The 14,708-nt window shown below is 43.3% G+C and overlaps 1 protein-coding gene across 1 annotated transcript; it reads right to left on the bottom strand.

Annotated features, from left to right (window-relative positions):
• Positions 1-2,406: 2,406 nt before the first annotated feature.
• LOC309560143 (rho-related GTP-binding protein RhoU-like) lies at positions 2,407-8,203 on the bottom strand. The gene is made up of 3 exons (XM_082263701.1): positions 7,762-8,203; positions 6,245-6,303; positions 2,407-3,610 (listed from the first exon to the last, which is right to left on the bottom strand). Exons 1-3 carry the CDS (start codon positions 7,979-7,981, stop codon positions 3,158-3,160), a joined length of 732 nt encoding a protein of 243 aa, XP_082119827.1. The 5' UTR covers positions 7,982-8,203; the 3' UTR covers positions 2,407-3,157.
• Between the last annotated feature and the right edge of the window lie 6,505 nt (positions 8,204-14,708).

Genomic DNA, 14,708 nt, shown 5'->3' on the forward strand with positions numbered 1-14,708 from the left:
ATTTTGTAAAGCAATTGCCTGTTCTTTACATAAATAGTGAATGGTCTAGTACACGCAACACGTTTGCATCACTTTGCCTTAATATTGATGTTGCCTGCAATGTTTGTCAGGCTTTATAACTTGCCAAATGTCTCCATTCAAGTCAATGGAAACATGGCACAAGTACGTTCTAAACACTCCTAGGGTTTTAGCACGCATTTGTGGTGGGCTACAGCAAGGATCTTTCTCAGCTTTCCTTCCCCACGCTGAAACACATCTAAAATGCATCTGAAACCTGAACTAAGACACATTTGTATCTTTGCTTAAACAGATTATTCTACAACTATGAGTTGGTGGATATCTCCCAACTTTCACAACCAGACCCCCCCCCCCCCTGTCACTTATTGCATCCCAAAAGTCCCTCTTTCAGCTCTGATGTAAAAATATTTGTCAATAAAGTTTATATTTATTTGCCATAGTGTTAAAAGGGCTAATCCTCTCATTAATCTCTCCATGAATTGCTTTAAATTTTAATATAAATAATAAAAGAAAAGCAGAGGTGGGGGAAAGTTCACACTCAAGAACAACAATGTAATACAGTATAGTATCTCACAAAAGTGAGTACACCCCTCACATTTTTGTAAATATTTTATTATATCTTTTCATGTGGCAACACTGAAGAAGAAGGGAACCATAAATGCGAACATGTACTGTGACATACTCTAGCAGAGCATGATCCCCTCCCTTCGGAGACTGGGCCGCAGGGCAGTATTCCAACAAGATAACGACCCCAAACACACCTCCAAGATGACCACTGCCTTGCTAAAGAAGCTGAGGGTAAAGGTGATGGACTGGCCAAGCATGTCTCCAGACCTAAACCCTATTGAGCATCTGTGGGGCATCCTCAAACAGAAGGTGCAAGGTCTCTAATTTCCACCGGCTTCATGATGTTGTCATAAGGGAGTGGAAGAGGACTCTAGTGGCAACCTGTGAAGCTCTGGTGAACTCCATGCCCAAGAGGGTTAAGGCAGTGCTGGAAAAGAATGGTGGCCACACAAAATATTGACACCTTGAGCCCAATTTGGACATTTTCACTTAGGGGTGTACTCACTTTTGTTGCCAGCGGTTTAGACATTAATGGCTGTGTGTTGAGTTATTTTGAGGGGACAGCAAATTTACACTGTTATACAAGCTGTACACTCACTACTTTACATTGTAACAAAGTGTCATTTCTACAGTGTTGTCACATGAAAAGATATAATAAAATATTTACAAAAATTTGTGGGGTGTACTCACTTTTGTGAGATACTGCATATTGTAGCCTACTAGTCCTTAACTCGGCCGTAGATTGATCTAAATTTTGGCCAGTTCAGCAGAAACTGGCCAAAGTTTCAATACGTCTGGTTATACTGGAGTCAATACATCAATCAACTTCAGTACAACCAGCCCATCTGGTTTTTTTTTCGCCCGATCATTGCTGGTGGCTATAGCTACCAGCAGTGATCGTTGTATTCTGCAGGTGGGGAAGGCTCCCCGTGCTCCCTGCTGGGAGAACACAGAAGCGCTACGGAAAGGATTCCCCCATAAACACTGACTGTGTTGATAGGAGAATAGAGCAACTTTCTTTCCTTTAACCATGGTTGAAGGAAAGAAAATTGCACAATGCATGGCCTGCCTTACAGGAGATGTTGTGGTTGCATTAGTTTTCTTTTCTTTTTTTCACCTGTTGATTACTGTATACTGTTGTGTATTGGAATTATGAAGAAGCAGCATTCTTACCCAAGGCCAGGACAGGACTACAGAAACCACCACTATCCTCATCTCCATACCATAGAGGGGAGGGACTTTGCAGTCCTCAGAGATACAGTAACTGGCAACAATGTAACTGATAAGACTGGTAGAGCAAGAAGTTATCAGCTCATTCATTTTCTGGTCATTTTTTTTTTTTTTGCACTTATTGAACAAATATTGAACAATACCACATGAAGCAGATTGTATATTGAACAGACCAAAATGGACCAAGTAATAGAATGTCACTGTTAGGGTTTACCCTTTAAGTGATTATTCTGAAGCTTTAATTTGCCATGGCCTACACAGTTGTAGGGGGGGGGGGGGGCATTTCCTAAATATAATGAGTGTAAAGGTTTCACTTTTTCCCCATATCCGAAGGTTTAGGTTGGTTGGTTATGGTTAAAAAGAGGAAATTTGGGCAGCTCAAAAAAACATGCTCATACAGAGAAAGAACATACAAAAAGCTTTCAGATGGTGTCTCTGGTGGACATCAAGCCCAGGTCCCCAGCACTACAAGGCCACATAGATGATCACTTTTTCACTAAGCCTGTTTATTCATTTGCTAAGAATTTCTCTAGGTTGTATATATCAGTGCAAATATTTTCACCATGACATTTGGAGCAAAGACCAGACTGCTTTCATTTTTACAAAAAGTGATTTTATTTGAAAACAGAATCACATGAAATGAGTGTCCCAAACAATGCTTGTAAAGCTTCATTAAGGAGACTGATAGAAACAGGAATCGAATGTGTTATGGCAAAGGATGACTGCACACGTATTCCTATGGAAGAAGTCACTGAACAAAGATTTGAGTAAACCTAGCCTCCCTTATTGCTGCAGAACTACAAGTCCCAACAGGTCATGATTTGCAGTTTCACAGCAGCTGCAGAGTCTTAGGTTGGCCAAGCAATCTACTTGGTTTGAACAGTCATCCTTTTACTCACAGACACAGGTGTCGATGCTAATACATAGTATTAGAAGCCAATATTCTGCACGCTCCTTAGAACAGAAGCTATTTAAGAAATTCAGCCACCATCAGAAGGCAGCTTATCATAATAATCATTATATTAGTTCTGTATAGACACCATCCTGGTCACCAAGCTTCTTTCTGACCCATTACATCTCAGAATCTTATCCAGTGTAAACGTAGGTGCAATTTGGATATGTTCCTCAAAGAATAGACGTCAGAAGGTCGTTATGTAGGTTAGTCTAGTGTCCAGGTACAGTCTCTCCCAAGGGCTTTGTGATTTGTTCAGTCAGTGCCCTACCTCATTTTTATGCACCAGGGAATTGAGAATATAAGTCCAGGAATGGCCTCTTATTTGGTCTTTAGTGCTAGCTCTTGTCATAAGGCACTTGGCTGTGTGTCAAGAAAATGGCTCAGAGTCTATACACACACGTACTTTTTCCACCAAGCTTTAGATAGCGTTTTCATCTTGCTGGCAGTAGCGGCCACTTTTCTCTCCCGCTGGCTTCGAAGGTCAGAAAAACGGAGGCCAGAAAGGATGGCCATGTCAAACACGTCTTTCAAATTCTTTTGAGTAAGAGCGGAGCATTCAACATAACCCACAGCCCCGATTTTCTCTGCAAGGGCTTTGGCAGAGGATGGGGGTACAGGTTTTTCCCGATACCGCGCCAGTTGGATCAAGACTTTGACGTCCTCCCGAAGGTCACACTGAGTACCCACTAAAACGACTGGCACATTGGGGCAGTGACACTGGATCTCAGAAATCCACTTTTCTGATATATTCTGAAAGGATGATGGGCTGACCACACTGAAGCACAGGATGACAACATCGGTTTTTGGGTAACAAAAGTGGCGCAGCTTGTCAAATTCATCCTGGGAAGGAAGAAAAGAATACATTAATTTCTGCCATAGAGAACAGAGAAAGCTAGAAAGAAAACTCATGGATTCGGTTCCTTTTAGTGCAAGGTAATACAAAGAGAAGCTTTGAAATACAAAATGTACAGTAACTGTCCCTCATATGCAGGTTGGCAGAAAGGAGCAATTAAGCATGGAGTCTGTCCCTTCTACTACAGCGTAACCCAGACAGAAGGAACTATAGGACATGGAGTCTGTCCCTCCTACTACAGGGTGACCCAGACAGAAGGGAACTATGGGACATGGGAGTCTGTCCCTCCTACTACAGGGTGACCCAGACAGAAGGGAACTATGGGACATGGAGTCTGTTACTTCCATTACTGGGTGACCCAGACAGAAGGGAACTATGGGACATGGAGTCTGTCCCTTCTACTACAGAGTAACACAGACAGTCGCGAGCTATGGAACATGGGGGTTATTTACTAAAACTGCATTGTGCACAATCTGTTGCAGCTCTGCATAGAAACCAATCAGCTTCCAGGTTTTATTGTCAACGCTTAATTCAACAAGCTTAAGTTAGAAGCTGATTGGCTATCATGCACAGCTTCACCAGAATCTGAGTGCTCCTGTTTTAAAAAAAACTCATGAAGTCTGCTCCTTCAACTACAGGGTGACCAAGGAAGAAAGGAGCTGTGAGACATGGAACCTGACTTGCCAACTACAGGACGACACAGAAGAGGACTATGAGACATAAAGGTGGCCCTTTCCACTACAGGGTGACACAGACAAAGAAGCTATGGGACATAGAGTCTGTCCGTTCCACTACAAGGCTACACAGACAGTAGGGAGGCATGAGATATGGAGTCTGATGCTAAGTCAACAGGTTGAAACAGAAAGAAGGGAGCTATGAGACATGGAACATGACCCTCCCGCTATAGGGTGACACAGACAGGTGCGTTGGGACTGCATTGGGCAGCCTTGCCCAACGCAGTCCCAATGCAAAACAAGACAGAAAGACTTGTCCCCTTATGAGGCCAGTTCACAGTGTAAGATGAAAAAAAAATGATGTATGCAACACTTTTTTTCACCATAACTTGGAGCAATGCAATCAACAGTTTCGCACAACGCTGTCGGTAATATATCTGTACCATCAAAGTCTAACAAAAAAGTAAACAGCGCAATGTGCTGGCATTAGCACACCGGCATTGTTTCCTCCCAGCAAACCCTTTGATATGGACCCTGCTCTCACCACCCAGAGTGACACAGGCAGCAGAGAACAATAAAATGTAAATAAATTACCAGGATTTGGTGTTTATATTAAATCTAGGACAGCGTGCTCGTCACTTCAAGGGGTAACACAAAATGCATGAGAGCTATAGGGAGTCTGTCCCTCCCACTGCAGGGTGACACAGATGGAGGGGAGCTATGTGACATGGAGCCTAACCTTCCCTCTGCAGGGTGACACAGACAGGAGGGAATCTTTGTGGTAAGATGTTTGTACCTCACTCTGCAGGGCAAGACAGATGGAAGGGATAAATGTGACATGGAGTTTGTGCTTCCCTCTGCATGGTGACACAGATAGAAGGGATATATGTGATATGGAGTTTGCGCTTCCCTCTGCAGGGCGACACAGATAGAAGGGATCTATGTGGCATAGAGTTTGCACCTCCCTCTGCAGGGCGACACAGATAGAAGGGATATATGTGACATGGAGTTTGCACCTCCCTCTGCAGGGCGACACAGATAGAAGGGATATATGTGATATGGAGTTTGCGCTTCCCTCTGCAGGGCGACACAGATAGAAGGGATCTATGTGGCATAGAGTTTGCACCTCCCTCTGCAGGGCGACACAGATAGAAGGGATATATGCGACATGGAGTTTGCACCTCCCTCTGCAGGGCGACACAGATAGAAGGGATATATGTGGTATGGAGTTTGCGCTTCCCTCTGCAGGGCGACACAGATAGAAGGAATATATGTGACATGGAGTTTGCGCATCCTTCTGCATGGTGACACAGATAGAAGGGATATATGTGACATGGAATTTGCGCCTCCCTCTGAATAGTGACACAGATAGAAGGGATATATGTGACATGGAGTTTGCGCTTCCCTCTGCAGGGCGACACATATAGAAGGGATATATGTGACATGGAGTTTGCGCCTCCCTCTGAATGGTGACACAGATAGAAGGGATATATGTGGCATAGAGTCTGCGCTTCCCTCTGTATGGTGACACAGATAGAAGGGATATATGTGACATGGAGTTTGCGCTTCCCTCTGCATGGTGTCACAGATGGAAGGGATCTATGTGGCATGGAGTTAGCGCCTCTGCATGGTGGTTTAGATATAAGGAAACTAGGAGATATGGAATCTGCCCCTCCCACTGCAGGGAGATACAAACAAAAGAAAGCTATGAGACTCCCAGTGTACTCCTAACACTGCAGGGTGACACAGAAAGAAGGGAACCATGAAACATGGAGTCAGCTTGCTCCGTACCTGCACTAATAAATGACATAAGCAAGCTGGAAGAACTGTGTCAAGTTTGGCGTGCCCCTCCCTCCTCTGCAGGGTGACGCACTAACACAGAACTATGAGCTGTAGAAGCAAGCTATCCCCATATACATGACATTCCTAGCTTGACTGAACTCTTACCTGGCCTGCGGTATCACACAGCTGCAGCTTCACTGGGGTGTTGTCAACTTGCACCTGAGCTGCAAGAAAACAAAAAAAAAAAAAAGCATTAACATACATAGGATTAGTACCCCCTTTGCACATACATAGGATTAGTACCCCCTTTGCAGCGGGGCCCCATCACCCTGGGCTGTTGTGTACTGCTGAATGGAAAATGATGTCATTCTGTTTGCCCTGGGGAGGAGTTGGCAGGACATGACCTTTCATTGTGGACCTTGGATCTGCATACAGACATAGTGCTGCATTGTGCATGAATTACTCTTTACTTCCTTCATAGACAAACCAGTAAAACCGAGTAATATAATAAGGTGATGGGGTTATAAAACAATTATGCAACACTATATTGCTTAGACAATGAAGTAAAATGACACCACGCAATGTTATAAATGTAATAGCACAGAAACTATAATAAATTTATTATTACGGGCATACTAATAATATCTAGATAAAGGGTAAAATACAGCATTCGCAAAACTGTTATGCGCTGCTACATAAAGTCTAGTCCAAACCAGTTACTAAAACTATTAGCCTTTAAGATACATTCTTGGATAGCAGAATCTTAGAAACAGGAATTCCCCCTAGGGGTGACCTGCAATACCCCAAAATTGGATCCATTTCTCAAGTATCCAGGATAAGGAATCTAGCCTGACTAGTAATCAATATAGCAAAACCAGGACAAATGCAAAAAAATAATCTTTGGGACCCAAAAATACTGCAAACACACATACACAATGGGCCACCAGACCCAAATTGGGTGAACAGATTTTATCAGTATGCATGCATAAATATTTATGGATGGTTTGAAGGATCTAACACAACAACGTGGCCATGTATGGAGCAGCAGCATTTGTAAAAGCTCTCAGACAAACTTGTGAAAGTTAACTTGTGTCCAGTTGTCGATTGCAACGTGGTTATGATGCAGGGTTAATCTAATACTTTAAACCCCATTGAAAGCTTACCCAACTGGGATATGCCGGACTCTACACAGGGCCTATTTTTCAATCAAAATTTCAACACCGTCACAATTATCAGAATTAGGGAGTGAACAAATTTTGGGTAACTGCTTTGATTTTTCCGGTATCGTTCCCAAATCCCGATCATTTGAACTTTGAACAGCAGAAGATATCCTAAGATTGTAAATTGCTCTCCTGAACAATTCCTCATATCATGAACATTTCTCAAAAGCTACCACCTGGAGAGAATTATTTGCCGAAAAACTAGTAAAACTATTTAGGCTGAGATTTTCCATCTTTAATCTTTAGCAGTAGTCTGTGTATCTAGAATGTTGCCTTTGTATTTAAAGAAATCAACGCTGAATATTAAAATGTATTTAACCCCATTTCTGCGCTTGTTGGAGAAAACCAGTACCTCCGAGGGGGGTATCCTTTAAATCAGACACAAGGATAGGAAACCCTTAATTCTGGCCTATTACGTCAACTCGATCATTTCCACCACAATACAGTCAAAAGTGAACCTACCTGAGAAGTCATCAAACGCTGTAGGAATGTATCGAGTCGGGTAGCCATTGGTGGTGTAGCTGACCAGAAGGCTGGTCTTGCCCACCGCGCCATCTCCCAGAAGCACACATTTCAGGTTCCTCTCTTGACACCCATCTGTAGGTAGAGGCTTAGGCATGTGAGGTGGCACAGGGGGTGCAAAGTGTGACGTGTACTCCATGGAAAGGTCTTGAGGGGGCATGGTCCTCCGGTTAAAGGATGTCCACCTTGCCAGGTCTGCACAGGTATTCTGACCAGGAAGGCAGAGAAGACTTTTTTAAAAAGGTTTTTTTTTTTTTTTCTATCCCCCTCCCTCTTTGTGAAAAAGACACCCCTGCACTCCTGGGAACTCAGCAGGCTGAGAGCTGGGATCAGGAGAGGGAGGAGCTGTAGACAGGCTTGGATAATCAATGTGGAGAGATGAAGAGGACTAAAGGATTTGAAGCAGTTGGGGGAGGTGAAAGCGAAGGAGGAGGGGAGCTCTGGGGGGTGGGATAGAGAGCTGTGCCTCTCACAGGACGGTTTTGCATAGAAATGGAAAAAAGGGATTGTGCTTTGTAAAGTTGGCTCACACAAACACTGCTCCCTCTAAGCTAGGACAGGGCAATGGAGGAGTTAAAGCTTGCAGCTCTGCTCCACCCTGAAGGCTGCATTGAGGATCTGCTGTTTCTGTCCTGCACAATGGACTCTGAACTTTAACTCTCGCCTTCCCCTCTGTCAGCTTTTAGAGAAGGGACAACATCCTGCTTTAGTGCTTTGTCAGTGTTATCATATTATTTTCTACTTCAAAACAGCTGGTAACCTCTACTGCGCACATCAAAAGCCCAAAAAGTGCGTAGACTTATTCCCCATACTTGTTAAAAGTGTGGGAAGGTTCTAAACATTTGATTGACAAGAAACTTTCCCAATCTTACTTTTAACAAGAAATCTTGTTGGTTGAAATGTTCACCTAAACTAATGTTAAGAGGTTACCCCAAATCAAATTGTTTCAAGTACCTGTAGGGTATTTATAAGTTAAAACAATTGCTGTATTTTATTATACTAGAGTAAAAAGTTTTGCACTTGGTATCAAAAAGTAGTTTGTTGCAGTATGAAGCCTCCATTCACACATGAGCACTTTGTCATGCAATTCCCAAAGCGCAACAATGCTCAAAATAAAGAATCCTTTGGGCCTGTTGACACCCAAGCATTGTATTACTTTTCACCTGTTGCGTGAAGTTCGAAAAAGTACATGAGCTTTCTTTGGGGCTAAATTGCGCGCTTTGGTTCTATAATTACAGTACCTAAAAAATTAAATGTTTACGCATGTTTATCAGGTGCTTCTGTGGGGCTAAAAACATGCAAATCTGCTCCTCTACTGCAAGTTACATATACAAATACTCTAAAAAATGCCTCCAAGTCCCCTGGTTAAGGTGAATGAGTCTCAGTGTTCTATTCCTATAGTGCCAAAGAGAGAATAAAAGAAAATATTGGTTTCTCAATTTTTTTATAAATCTGCCCAAAAGAAATAAAGTACCCACTAGACAGTTGTTGTTGTTCTTCCCAAAGCAATCCAACTGCTAGCAGCTTGAAGTGATCTTGTCTACTGCTTAAAAGGTTCCTTGAAACAGAAAAGGTTTCATGAGCCTTTCTCAACCAGTGTTCTGTGGAACGCTAGAGCTCTTCAAGAGGTTGCTAGGGGTTCCCTCAGCAGTAAACAATTTCTGCCTATCAGATAAGTAACCACTGACACCAATGATTCGTTTAGCTATATGTAAGGAGAGCATTCTTCCCACTGACCACCAATGAATGGAGCATTCTTCCCATTGGCCATCATGCTAATGTATCATTAGTTGAAGATATAAAAATTATTAGCACTGAGCCCCCAATGGTTCCATGTTAAAAAGGTTAGGAAAGGTGTTAGTTAAGGTTAGATACTCACCTCATTATTGACTCATGTCTCCTATGTTTGCTGCGTTCCAGCATTGCCCACATTTTGTCAGACTCTTGAACACTCAACACTTCTAGAAAAGTCAGATCCTATGTACCTTGTGCTGTGGTTCCATCCTACTACCCCTATGTCAATGTGGTCGGAGGATGGAACCACACAACAAAACAAGGGTTAGCTTCATCTCTGGAATGGATCAAGGGTAGAGGACATTGGCTGCCAACGAGATGGATATAATACTTCTAATGCAGGGATCTTTATTTGGAATTTTGGAATAGGCAGGGTCTCTGGCTCTCACTTTACATGCCTTAATTCACACAACCCTACAGGATCTGCAGATGGCTTGTGCAAACACTGAACAACTGTCCAAACGTCTTGAAATCACAGGTATCAGACAACAGGCACCCATTGGTTACATGTACATTAAACATGGGCCTCAATTAAAGTCTTTTGAAATGATTGGCATTTGCTGTAACAATCTTTATTTTTATCAGTAAGATCATAAAAATGATTATCACGTGGGTACAAATCACATACAGTATATTATGGTCATGGTAGGTAACAAATTCTTTCAACAACAACTTTGTGTTTATAACCCTAAGTGCTTCTTCTATTCATGAATACATTACTGTATGTGCATACTTTGTTTGGAGCCCACCCTAGTGTTAATGGCTCCCTGTGGTTCTGTATTCATTTGAATCAGTGATGACAGCAAGAAGATACTGAAAACAGATCTTCTGGTTGAGTTTCTTAACTAGGTTCCCATGAGAACCCTTTAGGGAACCATTACAAATAGAGTATGAGCTGAGCCCTAGTACAAATCATCAATGTTGGCATGTTTCCCCTTGTTCTTAGGCTGAAATGATCAAAGGTCATTTAAAATGAGATTTTAGAGTTCACAATTTGTTTACCCTTGTAGCTTGTAGAGCTTGAAGAGACATGCACTTTATTGAATGGTCAGGATGTAATACCAGGATTCACCCTCAGGTGGTGCTACAGCTCAAATGTTAAACTGTTGGGCCAGGCTGTAGTGAAATTGAGTAGGTGTAGCAGTAAGGACACCTTTGTGTTTCTATACAAAGAAATCAAAAGCAGGGCAGAAGTTTTTGGTAATGAACCAAAAATTTTATTTGTAATTAAGTGCCTGTGTTCTATTCCACCTCTTTGTATGGAAATACAACTGCAGGCTCCATGCAATGTTTTGAGGCAAGCAGCTGAAGTGATTACGTCATATTGACATCCTGCCTGCAATTACATGCAAACTAACAGGCATATTGACTTCCATGGGAAAAAGATTTGTGTTACTAAGTTATGCTCTTCCAATCAATTGACCAGCCTTCTAAAAAAGAGGCAAAGAATATGTGGAATTTTATGGTTATTGAGTGTTTAGTCATGGTGTTTTTGTGCCACGCATGTAAGGAACAGCTGGTGCCACACTCATATCCAGCCAGAAGAGATCCTACAGGCCTACATTGTGTGAAAAGATTGTTCATGGAGCTAGCGGTGTGTAACACGAATCAGTAACATTGCAGAGAAGTCCTCACTTGCCCAGCTGTCAATCACACTTCCTGAAATCACCGCAAGAGATGTGTAGATTTAGATGATGTAATGGTGGTGCACCCTCATAAGGTAGTACTCACCATAAATGTTCAAAAATACTTATGCAACAGCTCCAGATACAAAGAAAATGATGGTCCCAGGAGCAGAAAATACAAATGTGTATTGTGTACAACCATTCAATTATTCAAAGAAAAAATAGATAAGCCAGAAGATTGTCCATCCCGTGGAAAAAACCTAAACATTCTAAGTTTGCATCAAGTATTTTCTATGAGATTTCGATTTTATTGAAGATAAAAAAAAAAATAGGAACAGAGCAGGTAATAAAGCTGTCACAAATTACAATCGGGTGTTGACAGTATAGGGCCGCTGTTCTCAACCACGGTTCTGCGGAATCCTAGGGTTCATCCAGAGGCTCCTTCCGCGATGAGCAGTTTCTGCCTCTCATAGGTAACCATTGCCACCAATTATCTTTTTAACCACTTAAGCCCCGGAGGATTTGGCTGCTGAAAGAACAGGGCCTATTTTGCGATTTGGCACTGCGTGACTTTAACGAACAATTGCACGGTCGTGCGACGCTGTACCCAAATGAAATTGACATCCTTTTTTTCCCACAAACAGCTTTCTTTTGGTGGTATTTGATCACCTGTGTGATTTTTACGTTTTGCGCTATAAACAAAAAAAGAGCTACAATTTTGCAAAAATAACAATATTTCTCTATCGCTCATTGACAGACGTAGTCCTCGGTGATACAGCACCTTCGGGTTATGTTGCCTCCACAGGAGCAGGACTAGACAGGAAATAAAAATGCTCTGGCCACACCCCAGGGGCAGTCCCCGAGGGTATATCCTCTCTCTCTCCGCCACAGCAAATCAGTTTTTTTCTGTCTAGTCAGGAGTAAGGACCTAGATACCTTGCTGGGATCTTCGGTCCTGGCAAGATTTTTTTCTTAAAAAGATTTTTTAGACAGCTTTTTTCTCCAGTGTTCCTGTGAGATCTTCAAGCAAGAAAGCTGAACTGGGCGACGGGCTGGATGTTGAGATCCGGTGGTCACCCCAGTTCAGCCTACGAGCGCGTGCAGGCCATAGCTCCGCGCTGGGTCGGCCGCGACATAGTCCCACTGGGGGACTGACCCCGCGAGTTAAACGTCTCGCTGAAACGCCAAGGACCATGAGTCACGGCGTCCGTATTGGTCGACAGCCCTCCCGCCCCGGTGGAGAGGGGTACTGTCAGGAGTTGGTGCCCGCCTGGTTCCGGTAAGTACTACAGGGAGCGGTAGTCACCAGATCTTTTCCTTTACCTTTTCCTAAGATTAGTCTCTATTCCCCACAGGATTTGGATCTGGTTGACCAGACAGACCAAGAAGCCTCTAGCCGGGTGACTTCGGTCCCTGAGGTTCAACCAGAAAAGATCACCCTTCCTGATAGGAATCAGGTATCTGATAAATGTGTGGGAACAGAAAACGACCAGACTTTCTCGGATGGTCGGGGCCAGATAGCTCTAGGGACGCCTGGTTCAGATCCAGTCAGCGCCAGTGGTCCTAGAAATTCTAGGCTGGCCTCGTCAAGCCGGCCTGGCCGACTTGGACATGCTAGTCGCAGACGTTCCGTGGGAACTTCGTCTCAGGGAGTGTCTGTGGTCTCAAGGACCAATTTACCATCGTGCTTTACAGTCGCTGGTTTTAATGGCCTGGCCATTGAGACCCAAGTACTGAAGGACAGAGGGTTGTCAGCTTCAGTCATTCCTACCCTTATTAAAGCAAGGAAAGCGACTTCCAGCAAGGTCTATTATCACACATGGAAGACTTATATTGCGTGGTGCGAATCTTTAGGATTTCCTCCACGTACCTATTCGGTGACTCGAATATTGGCTTTTTTGCAAAAAGGGGTTGAGCAGAAACTAGCCTTGAGCACCATCAAGGGTCAAGTTTCAGCATTAGCAATCTTCTTTCAGAAACCTTTAGCTACCAAGTCCTTGGTGCGGAATTTCATCCAGGGGGTGCGGCACCTGGCTCCACCAGTCCGCGCGCCCTTACCGCCCTGGGATCTTAATTTAGTTTTGTCGGTTCTACAGAAACCTCCCTTTGAAAACATCAGGGAGATTCCCTTGCTTACTTTATCCCAGAAGGTGGCCTTCTTGGTGGCTATCACTTCTGCTCGCAGGGTGTCAGAACTGGCTGCATTATCATGCCAGTCCCCATACCTAGTGATTCATAGGGATAAGGTAGTACTTCATCCTAAGCCATCCTTTCTTCCTAAGGTGGTTTCAGATTTTCATCTGAATGAAGATATTGTACTACCTTCCTTGTGTCCTCAGCCCAATCATCATCGGGAACATGCGTTGCATTCCTTGGATGTGGTTCGGGCAATCAGGGTATACCTGAAAGCTACGGAATCATTCCGTAAGACGGATTCACTTTTTGTGATCACGGATGGCCCCAGAAAGGGGTTGCCTGCATCTGCCGCGACTATTGCCAAATGGATTAGACAGACGGTGGTACAGGCTTATTCTATTAAGGGTCAGAGTCCTCCGTTCCCTGTTAGGGCGCACTCCACTCGAGCGCTCAGTACTTCCTGGGCCTTTCGCCATCAGGCGTCAGCGGTCCAGGTATGTAAGGCGGCCACCTGGTCGTCGGTACATACCTTTACAAAATTTTATAAAATTGATGTGATGGCATCGGCGGATGCCTCATTTGGCCGCAAGGTTTTGCAGGCCGCAATTTGAGGAGACCGGTGGTCTACCTCGAGGGTTTTTTTCTGTTTGAAAAATTTCTTTTTGTTGAGTCTCATCATTAAGGATGAGCATTGTAAACTTCTAGTTGGCACCGGTTGGGCCTTCTAGATTGGGATTTGATTTCCATTTTCCCACCCCTCATTTGTGATACTGCTCTGGGACTTCCCGAAGGTGCTGTATCACCGAGGACTACGTCTGTCAATGAGCGATAGAGAAAAATGGATTTTTGTAAAATCTTACCGTAAAATCCTTTTCTCTTAGCTCATTGACAGACGTAGTCCCCGCCCCTCTGTTTTTGAGTTGGGTTGGGTTAAATTCTCTAAGCACTGCTTTTGTGACATAACTGATTTGCTGTGGTGGAGAGAGAGAGGATATACCCTCGGGGACTGCCCCTGGGGTGTGGCCAGAGCATTTTTATTTCCTGTCTAGTCCTGCTCCTGTGGAGGCAACATAACCCGAAGGTGCTGTATCACCGAGGACTACGTCTGTCAATGAGCTAAGAGAAAAGGATTTTACGGTAAGATTTTACAAAAATCAATTTTTTTCACATTTTTTTATATGAAATTCCCCAATAAAAAATGTAAAAATCAAAATTTTTTAACATTTTAGGCCAATTTGTTTTCTGCTACATATTTTTGTTGAAAAAAATTGCAATAGGGATATTTTGATTGGTCTGCGCAAAAGTTATTGCGTTTACTAACTATGGGAAAGA

This window comes from Pelophylax lessonae (genome assembly GCF_965119305.1).
Source record: "Pelophylax lessonae genome assembly, chromosome: 7".
NCBI lineage: Eukaryota > Metazoa > Chordata > Amphibia > Anura > Ranidae > Pelophylax > Pelophylax lessonae.